The 22,509-nt window shown below is 39.2% G+C and overlaps 1 protein-coding gene across 2 annotated transcripts in view; it reads left to right on the top strand.

Moving 5' to 3' along the window:
• Window positions 1-22,060, top strand: part of USP32 (ubiquitin specific peptidase 32) — a 212,016-nt gene extending 189,956 nt beyond the window's left edge. For both annotated transcript variants that reach the window (XM_060081803.1, XM_060081802.1), the window contains exons 27-34: window positions 5,369-5,553; window positions 9,368-9,454; window positions 10,915-11,035; window positions 15,207-15,398; window positions 17,065-17,353; window positions 19,092-19,516; window positions 19,978-20,070; window positions 20,685-22,060. In XM_060081803.1, coding sequence (XP_059937786.1) covers window positions 5,369-5,553; window positions 9,368-9,454; window positions 10,915-11,035; window positions 15,207-15,398; window positions 17,065-17,353; window positions 19,092-19,516; window positions 19,978-20,070; window positions 20,685-20,858 — 1,566 coding nt within the window. In that variant the 3' untranslated portion in view covers window positions 20,859-22,060. The remainder of the gene's footprint in view (window positions 1-5,368; window positions 5,554-9,367; window positions 9,455-10,914; window positions 11,036-15,206; window positions 15,399-17,064; window positions 17,354-19,091; window positions 19,517-19,977; window positions 20,071-20,684) is intronic.
• The last annotated feature ends 449 nt before the right edge of the window (window positions 22,061-22,509 follow it).

Below are 22,509 nucleotides of genomic sequence, written 5' to 3'. Positions count from 1 at the left end.
CTTTCAATGTGTTATGTTCTAAGTGATTGCAGCCAGGATTTAATATCACACATGACGGCCTACGTATGAAATGACATTCCTCACTCATGTATCAAGCAGCAACAGGAGAGCTGGTGCATCTGAATATAGTACTACTGTCTTTAAAAAGTTTGTGGCTCCTATATGTTCATGTAGCCATGTACATCTTCTCCGCCATATAAGTGTAGATGCCTTTGGAGAAGGTTTTGTTTGTTTTGGAGGGAGAAACAAGAAGATTCTTGGGCAAGACAAGTTGTTTCCTAGGATTGCTGTAACAAATTACCACAAACTTGATGGCTTAAAACAACAGAAATTAATTCTTTCACAGTTCTGAAGGCCAGAAGTCTGAAATCAAGGCATCAGCAGGGTTGTGCCCCTTCCATAGGTTTTAGGAGAGAATCCCTCTTGCCCCTTCCAACTTGTACAGGAATTCCTTAGCTGTGGCTGTAAAACTCCAATCTCTGCATCTGTCTTGGCCTTCTTCTACTTCTTCCTCTGCCTTTCACTGATAAGAACAATTGTCATAGGATTTAGGGGCCATCCCAATAATCCAGGATGATATCTCAATTTAATTATATATGCAAAAACCCTTTTGCCATATAGGGTCACATTCGTAAGTTCTTGGAGTTAGGATGTGGACATATCTTTTTGGGGACCACCAAAATTCACTACAGAAATCATTTATCATAAAATTATCATTTATTCAAAAAACTAAGTACCAAGAAAAAAATTAAATACCTGGAAATAAACTTTACAAAAAATATACAAGGTATCTGGATAGAAAACAATAAAATATTATTGCTAGAGATTAAAGAAGACTCAGATGTTTGAAGGAACGGACCGTGTTCATGGATTAGAAGACTCAGTATTTCAAAGATATCCGTTCTCCACAAACGAATCTATAGATTCAATGCACAATCCCAATAAAAATGCATACTCTGTATGTGTATGCTTGTGTGTGTATAACTTGATAAGCTGATTCTAATATATGGAAGCACAAAGCACTAAAATAACCAAGACAATCTTGAAGAAGAACAAAACATGAAGAATTGAGCTACCAGATATCATGATTTTTTTTTTTTTTTTTTTGGCGGTATGCGGGCCTCTCACTGTCGTGGCCTTTCCCGCTGCGGAGCACAGGCTCCGGACGCACAGGCCCAGCAGCCATGGCTCACGAGCCCAGCCGCTCCGTGGCACGTGGGATCCTCCCGGGCCAGGGCACGAACCCACGTCCCCTGCATCGGCAGGCGGACTCTCAACCACTGCGCCACCAGGGAAGCCTACCAGATATCATGATTTTATAAAACAATGACACTTGAGACATTGTGATATTGGTGTGAGAAAAGGCAAATAGACCAATGGAATAAAATAGAGAGCCCAGAAACAGGTTCACATACGTATGAACACTTGATTTATAACAAAGATGACATTACAGAGCAGTGGAAAACAGTTTTCTTGGTAAATGGTGCTGGGATAATTGAATAGCCATATGAAACTTGACACACCTACCTCTCACCACATAAAAATCAGTTCCAGGTGGACTGCAGAATTAAATATGAAGGCAAAACAGAAAAGCAGACCCTAGAAGATAATAAACATGAATATATTCATGACCTTGGTTTAGAGAAAAAGACTTCTTGAATAGGACACAGAAAGCACTAACCATGAAAGAAAAGATTGATAAATTGTACATCATTAAAATTATGAACTTCAGTTTCATCAAAAGACATCACTAAGAAAGTAAAAGGCAAGCCTAGGAGTAGAAGATGTTTGTAACTCATATAACCAACAAAAAGGCTCAATCCAGAAAATATAAAGGACTCCTATAGTCACTATGAAAAAACAATTCAATAAAAAAATGGCTAATACTTAAATAGGCACATCACAGAAACGATATCTAAATAGCCAATAATCATATGAAAAAGTGATCAGCCACACTGCTAATTAGGGAAATGCAAATTAAAATCACATTACGAAGACTTCCCTGGTGGCGCAGTGGTTAAGAATCCGCCTGCCAATGCAGGGGACACAGGTTCGAGCCCTGGTCCGGGAAGATTCCACATGCCATGGAGCAACTAAGCCCGTGTGCCACAACTACTGAGCCTGAGCTCTAGAACCCACGCACCACAACTACTGAGCCCACGTGCCACAACTACTGAAGCCCACGGCCTAGAGCCCTTGCTCCACAACAAGAGAAGCCACCGCAATGAGAAGCCCGCGCACCACAATGAAGAGTAGCCTGCGCTCTCCACAACTAGAGAAGACCACGTGCAGCAACGAAAACCCAAGGCAGCCAAAAATAAATAATTTTTTTTAAAAGCCCACATTACAATATCACTGCACACCCACCAGAATAGCTATCATTATTAAACAGGTTGACAGTGTTGGTAAGAAGAATTGAGCAACAGGAACTCTCATACACTGCTGATGAGAGCGTACATTAATACAGCTACTTGTAAAAATAGTTTTCTAATTAAAGATAAGTAATTCCACTATTCCATTTTGTGTTTTTATGAAAACAAAATAAAACCACTAAATGTCCATTAGTAGTAGAAAGGATAAGGAAGTTGAGACATGGTCATATAATAGAACATTATACAGCAATGAAAATGAATGAATTTTTAGTTATACCCAAAATAAATGAATCTCATAAACATAATGTGGGAAAGAAGCCAGACACAAAAGAAATACCAATAATATGATTCTATTTATAAATAAAAACTTTAAAGACAGGGGAAATGAAATTTACTGTTTATGCGTTGGGTGTAAAATGATAAAGAAAAGCAAAGAATTGATTACCATAAAATTGAGAAAAACTGTTACTGTTAGGAGGGAGGAAGACTTTGTGATTGGGAGGAAGCAAGAGGAAGGCTTTGGAGTGCTGGCTGAATTGTTTCTTGACCTGACTGGTGATTACACAACTATTTGCTTTGTGATAATTCTTTGAAATGTATATTTTCCCTCCTTTGAATCAGTAACTCCCGAGTTAAAGTGATTTTCTGACCATGTGAACAATGTTCTGTGGGACATATTCTAAACAGGATTGTATGAGTGGACATCCTAGAGAATTAAGGGATATATTTCTGTCTTGGAATTTTGTTTAAGCACAGCTCCAACAGGTCCCATCAGCTAAAATAATTGGGGTGATTCATTCATTTCCCCATGTCTTTTTTAACGGAGCAATCAGATCATATATTAAGAACACTGATGTATTTTTAATCTTTCTTAGAAAACAGCTCTCTTCAGTTATCATGTATATGTTACATAAAGTGCTTGTAAGTGCTAAAGCATTATATATAGTTTTTTGTAATTATTGGACCATAAAGCCATATTGTCAGCTCTAAATTTTCACCTTTTAACCAGTTCTCTGTTTCCAGTTTCCTTCATGATCTAGCAGCTTCTTTGGGGAATGCCTAAAATTGATTTTACAATCTGTCCCAAGTCAACTCCCCTTTCCCATTATTCATGTGAAAGGCAACACCGTTCTTCCATGCTAAAGGCTAAAGGCTAGAAGTGTTCTTAGATTTTTTTCCCTCTTTTCTTCTAAAACCCTATATTCAGTATATCATTGTGCCTTTTAATTTCTTCTTTCAAAATACTACTTGAATTTACCATTTTTAGTCATTTTCATTGCCACCTTCTTCTTTCAGACCCTTTGATCTCATGGTTGACTTACTTTGAAAGTATTTTTCTTCGACTCCCTTCTACAAGATAGAAAAAGAAGGGGAATAAGGCAAGGTAACATAGGCAAGAATATTCAGAGACTAAAGGAAGAAATAGTGTTGTGTTGACAGAACAACTAAAGGGAAGTCAGTTTCAAAAAAAAATTAAGAAAGATGTGGTTACATAGGCCAGAGACATCAAAAAGAATGAAAACTGAGAAGTTGGGCTGTGTAACCAAGTAGATAAATAGGGCAAGAACTTAGCACAGTTATAGGTCAAGTGAGTTTTTTCAGATTAGAGAAAAAGTCGTTAGGAGAGGACACAAGGAAAATTCCTGGTGCAGTAAAGCTGGGAGCATTATTATCCCATGAGGAATGGAGCAGGTATGGGCCACAGGGCCCTGGGAGCAGTTACTTTCAAGAGGATGAAAACTGTGTGGGTTTAGAAGAGAAATACAGGGACTTCCCTGGTGACACAGTGGTTAAGAATCTGCCTGACAAGGCAGGGGACACGGGTTCGAGCCCTGGACCGGGAAGACCCCACATGCAGCAGAGTAATTAAGCCCGTGCACCACAACTACTGAGCCCACGTGCCACAGCTACTGAAGCCCACGCACCTAGAGCCCATGCTCTGCAACAAGAGAAGCCACCACGATGAGAAGCCTGCGCACCGCAACGAAGAGTAGCCCCCACTCGCTGCAACTAGAGAAAGCCCGCGCGGCAACGAAGACCCAACGCAGCCAAAAATAAATTAATTAATTAAAAGAAAAAAAAGAGAGAAATACACTGAGAAGAGTAAAAGAAATAGTTGCTTAAATGACCTCATTTATTTAGTAAAATAAGTCATCTACCAGGAGTTGGAGTGGAAGAAAAGTAAAAGTTTTAGGAGAGAAAAACTCATCTCAGTTTTTTGATTTTTAAAAAATAGTTCTGAACTCTGTCCACATTTCTGTGGGTCTTATAATAATATAACTACCAACACATGAAATGGGGTCTTAAAATCATATATTTAGCTAATCTTAAGTGAATAACGGAAAAATAAAATACTTGAGGGTCTGAAATAAGAGAGTCTTTTCACTTAGAAACTAGTGGGTTTATAAGTTGTTGGCTTAGCTTCTCTACTATATAAAGACCAGACTTAAAGAATTAAATGTCCAAGTGCTCATCAGCTTTTTTGAGTAATCCTGCAACTCCCAGCAGCCTTTCTGTTATGCTGAACTTTTGTTTTAAACCATCATTTCCAGGCTAATTCTGTGCAGTATCTCCATGTTAAGAAATGATTAAAATCTCCTTTAACATACTCAAAGCAAACGTTTTAAAAGTTTACGTTACTTTTATTCTATCATGTAATTAAGAATATGATTTTTAATTTTTTTACATATGATTCAGTGTGTGTGAGAAATATTTATCAGAGAAAAACTACGCAGTTTGAAAATAGTAAATGCTGAAAACCCAAGTTTGATAGAGAGCAACTCTGAAATTGGCAATACCTCAACCTTTCAGTGATTCCACTTTGAATAACCATTCTCTTCATATTAGTAAAAGATGGTCCTATAAATAAAGAGAAGTGTGATAGCGACTGAGTTGAAAATGGTAGTGATGCCTGTTTTTGGCAGTCTTAGAAGAATGAGAGGGAGGAATCAGAGGCCTATCTTCTCCGTTCTTTCTTCTCTTGTTTGTACATACAGATGAGGACAGAACTGTATTTCCTGTCATCTCAGAAGAATCGCCCCAGCCTTTTCGGAATGCCTCTGATTGTTCCGTGTACTGTGCATACCCGGAAGAAAGACCTGTATGACGCAGTTTGGATTCAAGTATCTCGATTAGCCAGCCCACTCCCACCTCAGGAAGCTAGTAATCATGCACAAGATTGGTGAGTTTCAGGGCATCTTCCTAGATCTTTGGTTTCCAAATGTAGAAGATGAATTTATGTGAATTCTGTGTGATTTATAGGACCCATTCCATGTCAGGTTAAGCACTCCTTGAAGAACCATCCAGAGAACATACAGTTCAACCATTTGGTTTGGTCTTTTGAGTAGGAGAGACTGTACACCTTCCTTTCATCACCTAGACAATCCAGTGTCTAATAATCGTTGTATTCTCCGATCTCTTACCTAAATCTTTTCAGCTAGTATTTTATATGCTTCAGGTAATATCCTTGGCTTCTGTTACTACAGAAGTAGAGGGTATGAATTCACCAGGAAATTTGCATCATCTCAACCCTCTGAAATTCTGAATGGGAGCAGTATCTATACGTGCATATCTATACATGAACTCTGAAAAAGTCTCATGCCATAACAATGATTCAGTTGGTTTATCTTCCTACCATGTCATTTTAACATGGAGTAATTTCATAAGTCTTGGTAAAGAAAATAAGCATCTTCTGTTTTTTTTCCATTCCTTTTACCACTGTTCTATTGGATTAGTAAATGTATTTACTTCTAATAATCTTTGGGATTGTGTTGCCTTTTATATCTCATTTGAATTGAAGATCATTTTCTTATTATCATGGTGCAAGTGGGAGTTCTGCTTCTGTGTTAACTGAGTAAAGAAATTATTTTTGCTGATAGGTTATTTGTTATGGTATGAGGTTCTTTTGATAATTAGGATAAGGCTTAAGATAAATAAATTTTAAAGGAAAAGTACAAATAATAGATAAGTGATTTAATTGATGAATGTTGTGTTTAGTAAAAATGACAATAGGGCAAGATTAAATTTGAAGTGAAAATTTAATCGAATTAAAAGGCTCCTAGATGAGGACTTTTCCCAGGGCTTGCTAATGAAGCAGATATGGAGTATGAGGGGAGGAGGAATCCAAGCTAGATTTTCAGCCTGAACAATTGTCTGTGAATGCTGGTACTGTTTAATGAAATGAGGAAGACTGGAGAAGGAGTAGGTTTTGGCAAGCAATGACAGGAATCAAGCTAAATTCAAGATCTGTGTTATATTTTCAAGTGGGAAATAGACTTAAGGTTTTTCCAGGAGGTATAAATATAGGTGTCATCAACAAATAGTTGGTATTTAAAACCCTGAGACCAGTTGATATTATTTAGATAGTAGGAGAGATGATGCCTAAGATCTAATTCCTGATGCATTCCAGCATTTAGAGGCTGAATAATGGAGGGAGAGACAGCAAAGGAGATTCAGAAGGAACAGCCAGTGAAGTAAGAAGAAAACCAGGAGTGAGTAGTGTCCCAGAAGTTAAGTGAAGATAGTATTTAAGGGAGGACTGATCAGATTAAGAGAAGGACTGGGAATTGACCACTGGCTTTGATAAAATGGCAGGCTTTGGTGACCTTGCAAAAGCTGTTTTAGTGGAGTAGTGTAGATGAAGACACAGAGGTTAGAGTAGGTTAAAGAGAAGATGGTCCTACAGACATTAAAAGAATAATAAGAGCTTATCTTTTAGAGATAACACAGTGAAATATTTATGGATGAAAATGGTAAAATGCCTCTGATTTTCTTCAAAAGTTATCTAGTGGGTCACAGTAGCCAAGAGGTGGAAACAACCCAGAAGTCCATCAACAGATGAATGGATAAACAAAATGTGGTATATACATACAGTGGAATATTATTCAGCCATAAATAGGGATGGAGTTCTGATACATACTACAACATGGATGAGCCTTGAAGACATTACACTCAGTGAAATAAGCTAGACACAAAAGGACAAATATTTGTATGATTCCACTTTTATGAGGTGTATCTCGAATAGGCAAGTTTATAGACAGAAAGTAGATTAGAGGTTAATAAGGTCTGGGAGGAGGGGAATTTATTATTGCTTAATGGGTAGAGTTTCTGTCTGAGAAGATAAAAAGGTTCTGGAGCTGGGTGGTAGTGATAATTGCACAACACTGTGAATGTACCTGATGCCTCTGAGTTGTACACTTAAAATGTTAAATGGTAAATTTTATGTATATTGTACCACATTTTTAAAAAATGGAATAAAAGAATCTAGTGGGGCTAGGTAAGGGTATAGATGAAATAAGAGTGGCCAAGAGTTGATGATTAATTGTAGTTGGGTGCTGTTCATTGTACAGTTCTCTACTTTTCTGAGTGTTTATGTCAATAAATTTGAAAATTTAGATTAAATGGGCAAATTCCTGGAATTGAGGATCCATGCAGAAGATGATTAGTTTGAGGGACAGTGGATAAGGAGGAAAGTGAGAATTTGAGGGCAGTGATTGGAGGTTTATGTTGGGTCAAAGAATTGTTAGAGTAGTGATACTTGAATAAGTGATCCAAGAAGATAGGAGATGTTTGTTGCAAAGTAGGATGTTTGGAATTGAGATTTTTGGAGATGGTAAAGTCCTTATCATGGCTTCATTACCTTCAGCAGCCATGTAATAGCCACTATCAATTGACAAGATCTAGAATATGACCATTGGAGAGGGTAGATCAATATAGAATGGAGATTATTGTTGTAAGAGAGAAGGCCGAGGAGTTGTTAGATAAGTTACATTGAAGTCACCAAGAGTAATGATGGAAGTGACAGAGAGAAAAAGAGTGAACTGCATTCTAAAATCTTTAGTGAATAAAGAAGAAATGTCCCCACCAAGGAGGAATAGCAAGCAGGTGGTATAATTCAGTAGCAGATGCTACATAGAAACCAGAATTTTACCAGAAGTGGTAAAGAGGAGTAAGGAGGAGACCCATATCACCTTCAGGTTCTGGGGTGTATGAGAAGAAAGCTAGCACTTAAGAGGTGAACTGGAAGCGAAGTCCTCAGGAAAGCCAGGTTTCCGTTAGAGCAAAAAAGTAAAGAAACTTTTTAGAAGAGAGGTGCTGCACAGTTCTCTGCCAGAGTGCTACTTGTTTGTTTTGTCCCTTTATCTTTCTTTGGATTCCTCACTTACCATTGACCTGGTTTTCATTGACATGATACTGGGCAGCATGGGCTATCAGTAGTCATTCAATCAACAAATTATGCAGAAAGCTGGGAACTGCTGTGACAGGCATGATACTCACTGTTGCCCTTACAGTGAGTTCTTATCGTGGTTTTATTACCTTCAGCAGCCATGCAGTAGCCACTACAAATTCCCAAATGATCCATAAAGTATATTGCTCTTATGTTACAGTCCTTTTATTGCTTCTTATTGGGGCAAGGATGAATAAATTTTTTTAAACTTGGAGAACTCACAAGACTATCTTGCAGTTAAGACATTACCCTAAAAATGTTAAGTAGTTTTTAGCTTTAGATAGTTAAGGCAAGGAAAGGGAGTATCTGTCATGTACCACATCAGGGATTCTGATTAAAGAAGCTTCTAAATATATAGTTAGTCAACTCCTCTAATACCATTATGACCTTTCAGCTTTCTGTGGTGTGTCAATGTTCTTGTCATGGAAGAGGTCTGGTTTAATGTGAATTAGATCTCTTGATAGAATTAGGGCTGAAGGATAATTAGCATTTGATTTCATGATTAGCTTATTTTATGAAATTTGCGTGGACCACATGGACTCTCTCAGAGACATCTGGCAGTCTGCTGTGTCTCCTCCTCTGTAAGCAGGGAGCCCTGAGTGTGGTTGTACAGGGCTGCAGTTAATGGGTTAGGATAACCAGCACTGAGCTGTCAATGTGAACATACTGCTCTGACAGATGCCCCTTTCTAGGGTTAGTTCAAGAGAAGATGAAAGAGACCTCAACTAAGAAATGTTTCTTATACTCTTTGGTTTATGTTTTGTTTCAGTGATGACAGTATGGGTTATCAGTATCCATTCACTCTACGAGTTGTGCAGAAAGATGGGAACTCCTGTGCTTGGTGCCCATGGTATAGGTAAAGTGACCTTCTGCAAAAGAAAAATTTTAGAATTGCAGCTTCAGATATTATACCCTTTTCATAAGGTTTCCAGTTTTTAGAAGTAATAATAAATAATGAAAAGCTTGAAATAAACTTAGGAATTCTTCATTCATCTCTTCCCTGTGAGGTCTATAGCTAAGTTTTGCTCTTGAGATTTAGCTGGTTTTGTAAACTCTACAATCCTCATGAAATTCATAGTTTATGACTAACATTTATCATTCTATACCTTCTGCTTCTTAGCTGTAAATCAGTTTAGCAATTCCGAGCCCAGTAAGACATAGTCTATTTACTAGACCTTGCTGGAAGTCTATTTTTGGTTTTTAGAAGAGTTATGGAGATTGATTGGCCATTACTGTCCCAGCTTGGAAAATGCCTGAGTACTGAAGTCAGCCTTCAGAGAACTGTAATAGCTTTAGCAAACTGAGTCTGTATAGGCCTTGGAACCATGGCCTTTGTCATGGTTCCCTCCCCCCTGCCATAAATTTTTATATGTATTTATTTAATGTGCCATTTTACAAACAAGGAAATAGGCATGGTTATGCCAGATAAATTGTCCTACCTCCAAGCATTTAATAACTAAATTTAGAATTTCTTGAGGGTGTATGGTCTCAGATAGCCAATTCCCATATCATTTATTTGCCATAAAGTCCATATATTCATGTGGATTTACAAATGGTTATCAAGTACCTTGAAAAACCAAAGATTTGAGAAGTGATAAGCAGGATTCCCTGAAATAATAATAATTACTAGCATATATTCATGCATTTATCAGTCTGAAGTTAGAAGCCCATGACAAATTGGGACGCCCAAGAAGGAAAGTAGAGAAGTAGAAAGGGGAACTTCCCTGGTGGCGTAGTGGTTAGGAGTCCACCTGCCAATGCAGGGTACATGGGTTCGAGCCCTGGTCCAGGAAGATCCCACATGCTGCACAGCAGCTAAGCCTGTGCGCCACAACTGCTGAGTCTGCGCACTCTAGAGCCTACGAGCCACAACTACTGAGCCCATGTGCCACAACTACTGAAGCCCATGCTCCTAGAACCCATGCTCCACAACAAGAGACGCCACTGCAGTAAGAAGCCCATGCATTGCAGTGAAGAGTAGCCCCCCCCGCTCAACGCAATTAGAGAAAGCCCGCAGGCAGCAACAAAGACCCAACACAGCCATAAATAAACAAATAAACAAATTTATTTTTAAAAAAGAAGTAGAAAGGGAAAGTTTTGGGGGTTTTTTGGTTTTTTTGTGTTGTTTGGCCACACCCCACAGCTTGCAGGATCTTAGTTCCCCTACCAGGGATTCAACCCAGGCCGTGGCAGTGAAAGCGACAAGTCCTAACCACTGGACCTCCAGGGAATTCCCGGGGAGAATATTTCTGATAAAGAAAATTTGGATTCCTTCATAATTACTCTTTCCTCAGTAGATCTTTTTTCCCCCTTTAGATTTTGCAGGGGCTGTAAAATTGATTGTGGGGAAGACAGAGCTTTCATTGGAAATGCCTATATTGCTGTGGATTGGGACCCCACGGCCCTTCACCTCCGCTATCAAACATCACAGGAAAGGGTAAGTACTCAAAGCCATCGTAAGATGGTGGTTTTCCTATGTACAATTTTTCCCAGCTTAACTGTATCATGCCATTTCTATTTTCAGACAGTTTAAAAACAGCTAGAAAAACATTCATTGGCATTCTCTGTGGCACTTTTCCCACTTGTAGAGTTAATTGTATTGGAGCATTGAATTTCAAAAATATTAATAATAAGTAAATCTTGAAACAAAACTTTGGGCGTAATTAAGAAGTTATATTCTCTGGCCATGACATATCAAGCATGCCAGTCTCTCTGCCTGTTTATTAATTATTATTGAAGATGCAGCATTTGGTAACCACTATTACTTAGCTCAAGTGCATTCCAGGGCTATAGCTGCTACCTTTAATGGGCATAGTGATCAGAAAATTAGAGAAAGAACTGAATGTTTCAAGACTGGGCACCTAAGAGTACATCTCCATGCCTGTTCTTCACACTTAGCATTCCTCTACTGCCACTCTGGCTGGAACAGTTTTTAAATTTTGAAAATGTAACTTCCAAAAGAATACTACCTCCATATCTAAAAATGCTTGCCAAATATTGTTTGAAGGGTAGATTGACTAGATAGCTTGTGCATAGAGATATGAAGAATCTGGTGGAAATGTAAAAGCAACAGAATCAAAAGAGTTGTTTTAGTCACAGGAAGAATAGTAGTGGCTTTTGCATTTATATGATTCTTGATGGAAATTTCCTTCACTGTTTTTTAAGGCATTCCCTTTAGATAAGTTAGTAACGAGAATTAACTTTTCTGTCTTTTTTTTTTTTTTTTAAGTATAGTTGACTTAACAATGTTGTGTTTCTGGTGTACAGCAAAGTGATTCTGTTATACATACATATATATTCTTTTTTATATTCTTTTACATTATGGTTTATTACAGGTTACTGATTATAGTTCCCTGTGCTATATGATAGGATCTTGTTGTTTATCCATTCGCATATATAATGCACGTATAATAGTTCTCATCTGCTAATCCCAAACTCCCAATCCAACCCTCCTCCACCCCCTTGGCAATCACAAGTCTGTTCTCTATGGACTTTTCTGTCTTTTTGTGCTATTGAGTAGTGGGGGAACTCCCAGTTCCAGACCAAATTCCCTATTTGGATCCCTAAATATGCCCCCACACACCCTAAGGCTCTCACTAGCCAAGGATGAGTACTATTTGTGGATACTTGGCCAAATGAAAGATCATTGGGCTAAAGGAAGCTGAAGAGAAGTAGATGTTTTGGCAGATTATGCTCACTGTAGCAAGGTAATTCAATAACCTCAACCATGGTTACTTTGAAGAGGGAAAATTTTAGCAATTGAAAGAAAGATTCTTAAATCTTCATCAGCACAAAATCCAACAGGACATTACTCCTGTCAAAGATGAAAAATTATTTGGCTGTAAATCTCTTTCCCTTTTTAACAAACCCAGTGTGCAATCTGAAAAACTCTGGAGGACATCCTGTTTTATAGGAAGAGGGACCTACGTGACCTGTTAAATCTCATCCCACTTCCATTTTCAGTGATGGTCTTAAGATACCATGGAAACCAAGCTGCTATTGAGATACCCTTCCTTGCTGGGGAATGGGGCCACATGACTAATTTCTTCCTACATGTGGTTTCTGCATGTGCTTGGAGAGTCACGTAGACAAAGGAGATTCAAAATTGAGATTGTTGCCTGTATGTTTTATGGTTTTTATTCCAGTAATTCCCCTTTTAAGAATTTATCCTAGGGTAATACTCTGTGATTTGCTGACAAATTTCATCATGGCATTTGTTAGAATAGGAAAAATTAGAAGCAACTTGTATTTGTCCCACACTAGAGGCATGTGGTATAGAAATTGGATAAAATATTATGCAGCCATTGAAAATGCTGACTACCAGGAGTTTTTCCTGACATACATAGAGAGATGCTTATGATGTCTTGTAAAGTTTTTTGTAAAGCAAGATATAAAATTGAAAAAAAAGATATAAATTGCATACACTGAAAAATCTCTTCATATAAGAAAAAGGGCAGAAGAAAATCTGCCAATATTTTGACAGTTTGCCTTTATATTAAGAGTATAAAAGGTTTCCTGCCTTTTTACATTTTTCACTGCTTTCCAGAATTTCTACATGAATGTTTTATTTGGTAAGGAGGGAAAAATATAGGCAATTGTACTTATTCTTTTTACTTTTCCCCTGTTTGGACCTCATATTCCTTAATAAAAAATTAAACTAGATAACTTCTCAGATCTCCCTCTTTTTCTAATAGTCTTATAATGTATGAAAGCTTATTATTTCATTCCTTTATGTTTTGGGCTAAGGATGAGCTTTCAAGCAACTTAGTTTAAAAAAAAAAAAGGAGGAGGGTGCCAATAATAATTTAGACTATTTGAATAATTGTAGAGGATCTGGGAATGGATCCCAAGAGGTAAAGGGAATCTTTGTCATTTAGGGAAATTTTATTAATAAATAAAAATTATTTTTGTCCACAGATATGTTTTTCATCTATCTCCTTCTTCCCTGTCTCCATCCAGCTCTATAGCCTGTGTGTTCTATAGAAAATATAGTCAATAAAAATCAACATTCTTTACTTACTTACTATAATTTGTGGTTGGCCATAAAGCATCCCTGGTAGAGATAATAATACAGATAATGTTTCACTGGCTGTGAGAAAAGAGACAGTACTATATTTAATACACCTCTTTTTCTACTCTGATTCTAACCACCGTGATACAGCATGTTTCCTTTTGAAGCATGTCAGTTTTTCCCTTGGATGACCAGCCCTAAAAATGATGAGAGTTAGTATCAGAAAAGAAGTTGAGGTCAAGCCAGACTTTGCTTCCTAGAAAAAAGAGGTTTCCTCTAAGTTCCCCTTTTTAAATAAGCTCTTTAGAAATGGATGGCGATGCAATGCTAAAACTCTTCATTGCATAATCAACCCCAACCTTGATAGTTTATAAAAACATTTGACAGCCTGTGACCCAGCCATCTTCTCATGTAAGGAAAAAGTCACACCTGAAAACCTGTTCTAAACTGTGAGCTCAGGAAGGAAAACTTGAGGGAAATTGCCTCAGGCAAAGAGAACCAATTCACCTCCGGAAGGGAGGAGTAATAAGTGGGGTGAGGGACCTGTATGTGAACTTTGTCAAAAAGAGAGGCATTCATTGTTGTACTTGTCGTCCCGGCTGCACCCTGCGAAGTAATCCCTGTGGAGTCTCACGGTCATTCATAGTCATGCTATGTATCCCTCACCTGCCGTGGTTCTTGATTGCTTATTAAGTGGCAGCCAAGAATTGGAGAGGGAAAAATCCTTCCTTTCTGTCGCATTCTAGGCCCCTCCTTGTCTCCTTCCTCCTGATTCCCACACCACCTCCAACATACATCCTTGCACATCTACCCCCCTTTGCTCTCTCCTTCCTCATATTTACCTCCTCCTTGCTTCAAAGCCTAGCATGCTGGTTAACAGGACCACAGAGGTTTGGGCAGGTATTAGGGGTCTTCTCAGCAAAATCAGGCTTTTTTGAGCCTGCTGTTCCTTTTATTGCCATCTCAGATAGAAAGGCACCAAGAGGCAGGAGACAGATAATAATACACATGATATTTTGATAACTCTGTGTTATGTGGCATTAATATGCAAATGAGTTGTAGCCTGTGAGTTTTAATGCCCTGGGGGTTGTCCTCTTAAGGTGAGCTTTTCTGTATCCTTTCTTATTTAATCCAGACCTGGCATCTGTGTTTCAGTGATATTATTTCTCCTAGCCTCTGTAAAGCCTGCAGCACACTATAATGTTCTGTGTCCCTGTTAAAAAAATAAATGGCCTAATCTCAACACCCTGGCTTGAGAGCCAGTCCGCATGTAAGCTGTTTTAGGATTTCAAATTGTAAAATAAACAGGCAATTCCTTGTTTGTTTTTGTTTTTGTCATTTGGAAGCATGCAGAAATTTTTCCCACACAAGCTATGGTCATATAAATAGAAATTTGATCAAGGATGTTATTGATGTGATATTTGTGAATAAATGTACAAATGACCTATTTGCTCAGACTCTAGTTTGGGTTATATTTTTTTCCTCATGTAAAGTAAATGAGGTTGAGTCACCTAGAGGATGATGCATGGCAGGTGACCATTGGAAACCCCCTTCCTCCCACCCCTTCTCCCGTTCCTCCTGTCCCCTCCGCCTGCAGGTTGTAGATGAGCATGAGAGTGTGGAGCGGAGTCGGCGAGCACAAGCTGAGCCCATCAACCTGGACAGCTGTCTGCGTGCTTTCACCAGTGAGGAGGAGCTGGGGGAAAATGAGATGTACTACTGCTCCAAGTGTAAGACCCACTGCTTGGCAACCAAGAAGCTAGATCTCTGGAGGCTCCCCCCCATTCTGGTATGTTACAGTCCCACCTCTGAGAGAGCAAGAGTCTAGCTTGAAGGAAAGAAGTGGGGAGCAAATAAGAGTTTTTGAGAATAAGACCTTTCCTGCAGCAGTGTTTAAAACACATTTGCTGTTGCACACAGAGATTAATTGTACTACAGATATTTGCTAGTTTAGTATCCTAAAGAGCATACAGCCTAGAAGGGGAGAGAAGTCATATAGACCAGTAACTGCATTAAGTGCAATATATGAGAAGTGCCACGAGTGGTACAACCTGGTGAATTTAAACTTCAGGAAAAGGTGAAAGCACTCCTGGCTCTAGGGAGAGAGGAAGCTTTAGGCTTGTGCTTTATGGACTACAGAAGAGAACAGAGGCTGAACCTCCGATCCCGCTGTGCTTCATCACATGGCCACAACACGCTGCTGGATTAAATGTGTAGGCACAAGTGCACTGGGGCTTACATATTCTTTCTGATTTGATGTACTTCTGCCTTCTCCATTCATGGATTAGGAGACTCGCCTGTTGCTTGTCAAGAAACTTTGAGGTGTCAATTCCTCCTCTTCATTTAGGAAGTTTTTTCCTTAAGGGAGGAAATCATATCAAATGTAAGGCACTGGTGTATTTTAACCAGACCTTGTGTGTATTTTTTTAATCATATCTTCTTTCTACTACGGTGTGAGACTGTGAATGTAGACCAGAACAACTTCCCAGGGAAGGATGCACAAGAAATTACTGATGCTGATTAGCTAGCTCCAGGGATGGGAAGCAGGGCACAGGGACAGACTTGGGAACAGGTAGGTGGGAAGGGGGAAGGTTTTTTTTCAATTGAGGTGTAGCTAACATGGAATTAAATTCATAGATTTTAAATGTCTTGTTTGATGAGTTTGACAATTATATATACTCATATAACCATCACATAAAACATATCATGAAGTATTGGCATTTGTAAAACTGTTTTTGAGGTCTTTAAAGAATAACGAGGAGTAGATGTTATGGTGAGAGCTTGGTGGGCTTCTGTTAAATCCACACACCAGCATGCCCCTTAGAAGGGGGTTCTCTTTATATAAACAGTAAATTATTAAGCATTTAGGGTAGAGGGAGCCACCCAAATAACTGTGCCCACAGTAGAGAGCATAATAACACTGCGTAAGGCTAGAGGAATTCATTGCTCTTGAAAAGAAAAAGAGAAGCCAAAAAAGAGAAGGGAGATTCTTATGCTCTTCAGGACAGTGAAACTCCATGGTAGCAACCGAAGGTTGTGCTAAGAAGGAAGAGGCCTCCTATTGGAGATTGGATAAGTTTCCTCTGTAAAAAACGCCTCCATTTTTCTTCGAAACATTCAGTATATAGTGTTCTATCCTCATGAGTGTGTTTATGAATGGATCTTCTGTGATACTGGAGAGAGGTAAAGGTCGGCATGTGTCACAAGCCCAGAGAACATGCAAGTGTAGGCTCCTAGGATACTGAAGGAAATTAGGAGGATTACCATGTTAGTCATATAGCTAAAGGGCAGTGGCCTGACTGTTAGCTATGTTACATAATAAAATATATTCTTTTGGGGGAAAAAAAGTGATGTTATATTTTTGGAACATTTACGTGTATTAGACTTGGGGTTTTTTAATGTGTATTTTGTATCTTCAGAACTCTTTAATGAAACTGTTTTCTATTCTTCTCCAGATTATTCATCTTAAACGATTTCAGTTTGTAAATGGGCGATGGATAAAATCACAGAAAATTGTTAAATTTCCTCGTGAGAGTTTTGACCCTAGTGCTTTTTTGGTGCCGAGAGACCCAGCTCTCTGTCAGCGTAAACCACTCACACCCCAGGGAGACGACCTCTCTGAGCCCAGGGTTCTGGCAGGAGAGGTGAAGAAAGTGGATGCTCAGAACTCAGCTGGGGAAGACAACATGCTCCTGAGCAAGAGCCCATCCTCACTCAGCGCGAACGTCATCAGTAGCCCTAAAGGTGAGGAGGCCTGGGGGACTTCACGGAGCCCAGACATCACTCTGCAAGGGGCTCTCCAGGGATCCCTCTAGGCTGCGTGTTTCCCTGTTTTCCACTCCGGAGCAACAGCTTGGTTGTACAAGGAACCTGTCTGAAATGTGACTTTTAGCAAGAAGTACAGCCTTGCTAAATCTATTTCCTTGTTCATAAAATGAAGATAATATTAAGTTCACAGAGTGAGAAATTGATACATCAAGAGTAAAGCACTTTAGGACTTCCCTGGGTCCAGTTGTTAAGACTTAGTGCTTCCAGTGCAGGGGGCACGGGGTCAGTCCCTGGTCAGGGAACTAAGATCCCACATGCCGTACTGTGTAGCCAAAAAAAACCCAAAAAACAAACAAAACATTTAAAAAAAGAAAAAGAGTAAAGAACTTTACGTAGAGCCTGACATTTGGTGATCATGAGTGATAGTTGTCATCCTTGTTCCCTTACAGCAGGGGTTCTCAAAATATAGTCTGGGAACCCCTAGAGAGTCCCTGAGACCCCTTCTGGAGGATCAGAACTGTTTTCATAAAAATACTAAGTATTTGGGGGTTCCCTGGTGGTCCAGTTGTTAGGACTCAGCGCTTTCTCTGCTGTGGCCCAAGGTTCAATCCCTGGTCAGGAAACTAAGATCCCACAAGCCACGTAGCAAGGCAAAAAAAAAAAGAAAAAGGAAAAAATACTAAGTATTTGCCTTTCCACTCTCATTCTCTCACAAGCGGAGTCAGAGCCAACAATACGTGTGATATTGTCAGTGAAATAATGCTTGTGTGGGACTTCCCTGGTGGTGCAGTGGTTAGGAATCAGTCTGCCAGTGCAGGAGACACGGGTTCGAGCCCTGGTCCAGGAAGATCCCACATGCCAAGGAGCAACTAAGCCCGTGCACCACAACTACTGAGCCTGCGCTCTAGAGCCTGAGAGCCACAGTCACTGAGCCAGCATGCCACAACTACTGAAGCCCGCGTGCCTAGAGCCTGTGCTCTACAACAGGAGAAGCCACCGCAATAAGAAGCCAACACACCGCAAAGAAGAGTAGCCCCCGCTTACCGCAACTAGAGAAAGCCTGCGTGCAACAACAAAGACCCAACGCAGCCAAAAATTAATAAATTAATTAATTTTAAAAAGAAAGAAAAATATATGCTTGTGTATTGTATCTTTCAAATTCCTCAGTTTTAATTTCTAGTATGGTAAATATTGATAGATAGAACTTATATAAACGAAAGTTCTAGAGGTCCTCAACAATTTTTAAGGGTATATAAGGGGGTGGGGAGCTGTTTATGGCCCATTACTTTACAGGATTGTTGTGAGAGGTGGAGATGATAGAGTTGCCAATATCATGCCTAGCAATAGTAAGTGCTTAATAATTGCTGATCGTATTTTTTAATCTAATTTTACAAAGAAGAAGAATATGTATTTGTAAGACTCCTTAGTCTAATATTGTTTTGAACTGAATCTGTCCTAAATCATCTTTCTGCTCTTTTCTAAGTCTGTACTTAGTTGTACTTCACATTTTCAGGACATTGCTGCCTTGAGAGGGCTGGTGTTGAGGAAGACAAGGATGTAACTTACTGTCCACATAATAGGAATAAAGAGTAGCCAGTCAGGACACCCCTGTCTTTACCTTTATGTGTACACTTGTGAAGTTGACTTCACACTTAGCATTTGGTGGCTGGTTTAACTTGTAGCATTTGGATTTATCTTTTCTTCCCTTTCACAGGTTCACCTTCTTCATCAAGAAAATGTGGAACCAGCTGTCCCTCCAGCAAAAACAGCAGCCCTAACAGCAGCCCTCGGACTATAGGGAGGAGCAAAGGGAGGCTCCGGCTACCCCAGATCGGCAGCAAAAATAAACTGTCAAATAGCAAGGAGAACTTGGATGCCAGCAAAGAGAACGGGGCTGGGCAAGTTTGTGAGCTGGCTGATGCCTTGAGCCGAGGGCACATGCTGGGGGGCAGTCAGCCTGAGCTGGTCACCCCGCAGGACCATGAAGTAGCTTTGGCCAATGGCTTCCTTTATGAGCATGAGGCATGTGGCAATGGCTACAGCAATGGTCAGTTTGAAAACCACAGTGAAGAAGACAGCACCGATGACCAAAGAGAAGATGTTCATGTTAAGCCTATTTATAATCTATATGCAATTTCGGTAAGTGGTTTGTTGTATGTATTCAGAATGATCTGCACTTTCAGTGGTTTGTTTGCTCATCTTCATTCATTCATTCATTCATTCATCATTTTTTCAGGGCCTGCTTATTTGCTGGGCATTGAGCTTGGTGATAGACAAAGTTAGCAGTAGATATCTTGGCCTTTTGGGTAGAATCCAAGATGCTCACAGTGTAATAAAGGGAACAGTCGTGTAATCATTATAACCCGAGTCACAGGTTCAAGTCATTCACAATTGTGTGTTTCTAAGGAATTTTTGCTTTCCAAAAATAATTACAACAATAAAATGGTAAGATTCAGAGTTTAAAATTTTTCAGTTTTCCTCTTTGATTTGTTTTCGGAAGAAGGAAAACACTTTTTTTCCCCAAAAGTGTTTTCCTGATTGGACCCTAGTACTGTGCCCTGTCAACTACTAATATACCTCCACTTTCTTCTCTCTTATAGTGCCATTCAGGAATTCTGGGCGGGGGCCATTACGTCACTTATGCCAAAAACCCAAACAGCAGGTGGTACTGTTACAATGACAGCAGCTGTAAGGTAAATATCCCCAATCTTTGAATAAAAGAAACAAACGTCAACAGAACTGGAGGACATTTGTTGAAATAATGGACTTTCTCCTGAATAGGAAATAGTTAATTGCTATTAGAATCAGGAAAAAAGAAAAAAAATTCCTCTAAGGGAGCATCATTATATAGATGCCTTCAGTCTAAAGGAATAAAAGTGATATGCAGGGAATTCCCTGGCACTCCAGTGGTTGGGACTCGATGCCTTCACTGCGAGGGCCCGGGTTTGATCCCTGGTTGGGGTGGGGGGTTATGCAGAGCAGAGAATGAAAACAATGAAGAGGAAGAAGGTATTGGTTATAAGAAAAATTTCTTATCTTTTGAGCTAGTAGAATTTGATGGGTTGTTTTGTTTCATTTTTTGTCATTCTTTTGACTTGTCTGTGGTATGAATATTTTCCCCAAAAAATCAAACATTGAAAATAATGGGTCTTATTTTTTAGGGGCAGGTATGAGACAGCCAAAATATTAAGCTGATTGGAAGCAATCAGGTTTAGTAATTAAAGAGGGTTGGTCCTCCCTTCCCTGGTGAGGATTAAGAGCCAGCATAGTGATGGCTTTTTAGTTAAAGCCTTTCTTGCTCCTTCAGGAACTTCACCCTGATGAAATTGACACCGACTCTGCCTACATTCTTTTCTATGAGCAGCAGGGGATAGACTCTGCACGATTTCTGCCAAAGGTTGACGGCAAAAAGATGGCAGACACAAGCAGCATGGACGAAGACTTTGAGTCTGATTACAAAAAGTACTGTGTGTTACAGTAAAGCTACCACTCTGGCTGCTAGACAGGCTGGTGATGAGGGAGATGACTCCCTGTAGCTGACATTGGGCAAAAGCGTCGCTGAAAGGCAAGCTAAATGTGTAGTTATTTTATCCTGTGACCCTGAAGCACAAAATAAAAATCCTAATTAAAATAGCAGTTAACATAACAGTAGTAATAATTTTGTTTGGAAGTGTCTCACACGAGCTCCCTGGTAGAGAACTTTTCAGGCAGAGCCCATTAGCCTGTAAACAAAAGGGTTTGGCACCAGCCACCTGGGACCAAATAAGAACTAAGTTGTGCTTGTCCAGATATGAACAAACATGTAGCAAGTATAGTTTACCAATAATCATAACAAAATACTAAGAATTTCCTTGGAGTCAAAGTAAAACAAAAAATTGTAGTGTTGTCTGGGGACGACATGACATGCTACCTCCTTTTTCCTGAAGTTTTATTCCACTGTAGTGACTGACACGATGGAGAAAGCAAGATCACAAAGGCGTGCGGAGGATTCTTACAGCAAATGGACACAGATCTTTCGATTTACTTTTTAAACCATTTTCCCACTCTTTCTATGTCTTTATTGCTTTTTGTTTTTGTTGTTGTGTTTGCGTTTGAGACACAACCAATCACTGGTGGTGGCAGAGGCATATGTAAGTGGTAAGTCTGAAAGGGAGACTCTCTTAAGAGTTGCGTGCCTTCTACCCAGGGCCTTGGTTGGGAGACCCTGCAGAAAAAAAAAAAAGCATCCTGGGAGATCCAGCTAAAATAAAATAACCCTCCAGATAGAGGCGGCCTACTTTGAGGATACTTCAAGAGCCCTCAAAAATGTTTACCACCACTGCTGAGTGTGGGAGGGGAGTTGCCAAAATTTGCACCATCTTTACATGCACTGTTGCACAGAGAGCTTCTGAGAGGGAAAGTGGCAACAAAGCTAGATGGTATTTTACAATTAGTGGTTGTTTGTTCTTTGTTTCTTTGTTTTGCACTTTAAAGAAAGAATACGTGCAAATGAACTTTTCAGAACTTGTTCATATTTGATGGCTATAAGGGCTATAAATTAACTTAATTGGGGTATTTTCCCTCATCATATTAAATTTAACAACAAAACACATCCCAAACATTGATAGTGTATAAGTATTTTTAATGAAATTGGTGGTTTTAGGAAGTAAACTTTTGTTTGCATGTCCATATACTTTTTTTATTTTGGTGTTTTTCCTTTTTATTTTTTATTTTTTTACATTTCACAGTAGTGGTCATCAAAAGTTATGTTTCTTTGCTCACTTCCTTTTTTCCTTCAATAATTCAAGACTGGAACAAAAGTACATAAATGTTATTTATTTCAGGCAACATTTTTTTCCTGTGTTGTTTTTAAATATGTATTCGAAGTAAATATTTCACTTTTTTTTCAGTCTTTTTTTATTCATCTGGACCCTGGGAGCTGATTCTCATTAATTGTCAGATTCCATTATCCTTCCTTCCTCATAGATAGTAAGTACCAATGTAATTAAGCATTTGTGTTCTGATATCTGAGGTCGGTTGCTATCCAGCTCTCCTCAGAGCATTTGGAAAGGTTGTCATAAATGGCTATCTAAGTCGAAACCCTATTCAGAAGAAGACTATAATTGCAGGTAGGAAGGAGTGGCCTAAATGGT

The sequence above is a fragment of the Mesoplodon densirostris genome, chromosome 18 (genome assembly GCF_025265405.1).
Source record: "Mesoplodon densirostris isolate mMesDen1 chromosome 18, mMesDen1 primary haplotype, whole genome shotgun sequence".
Taxonomy (NCBI): Eukaryota; Metazoa; Chordata; class Mammalia; order Artiodactyla; family Ziphiidae; genus Mesoplodon; species Mesoplodon densirostris.
The sequence above is the reverse complement of the archived record's forward strand: the minus strand, read 5'-3'. Positions and strand labels throughout refer to the sequence as shown.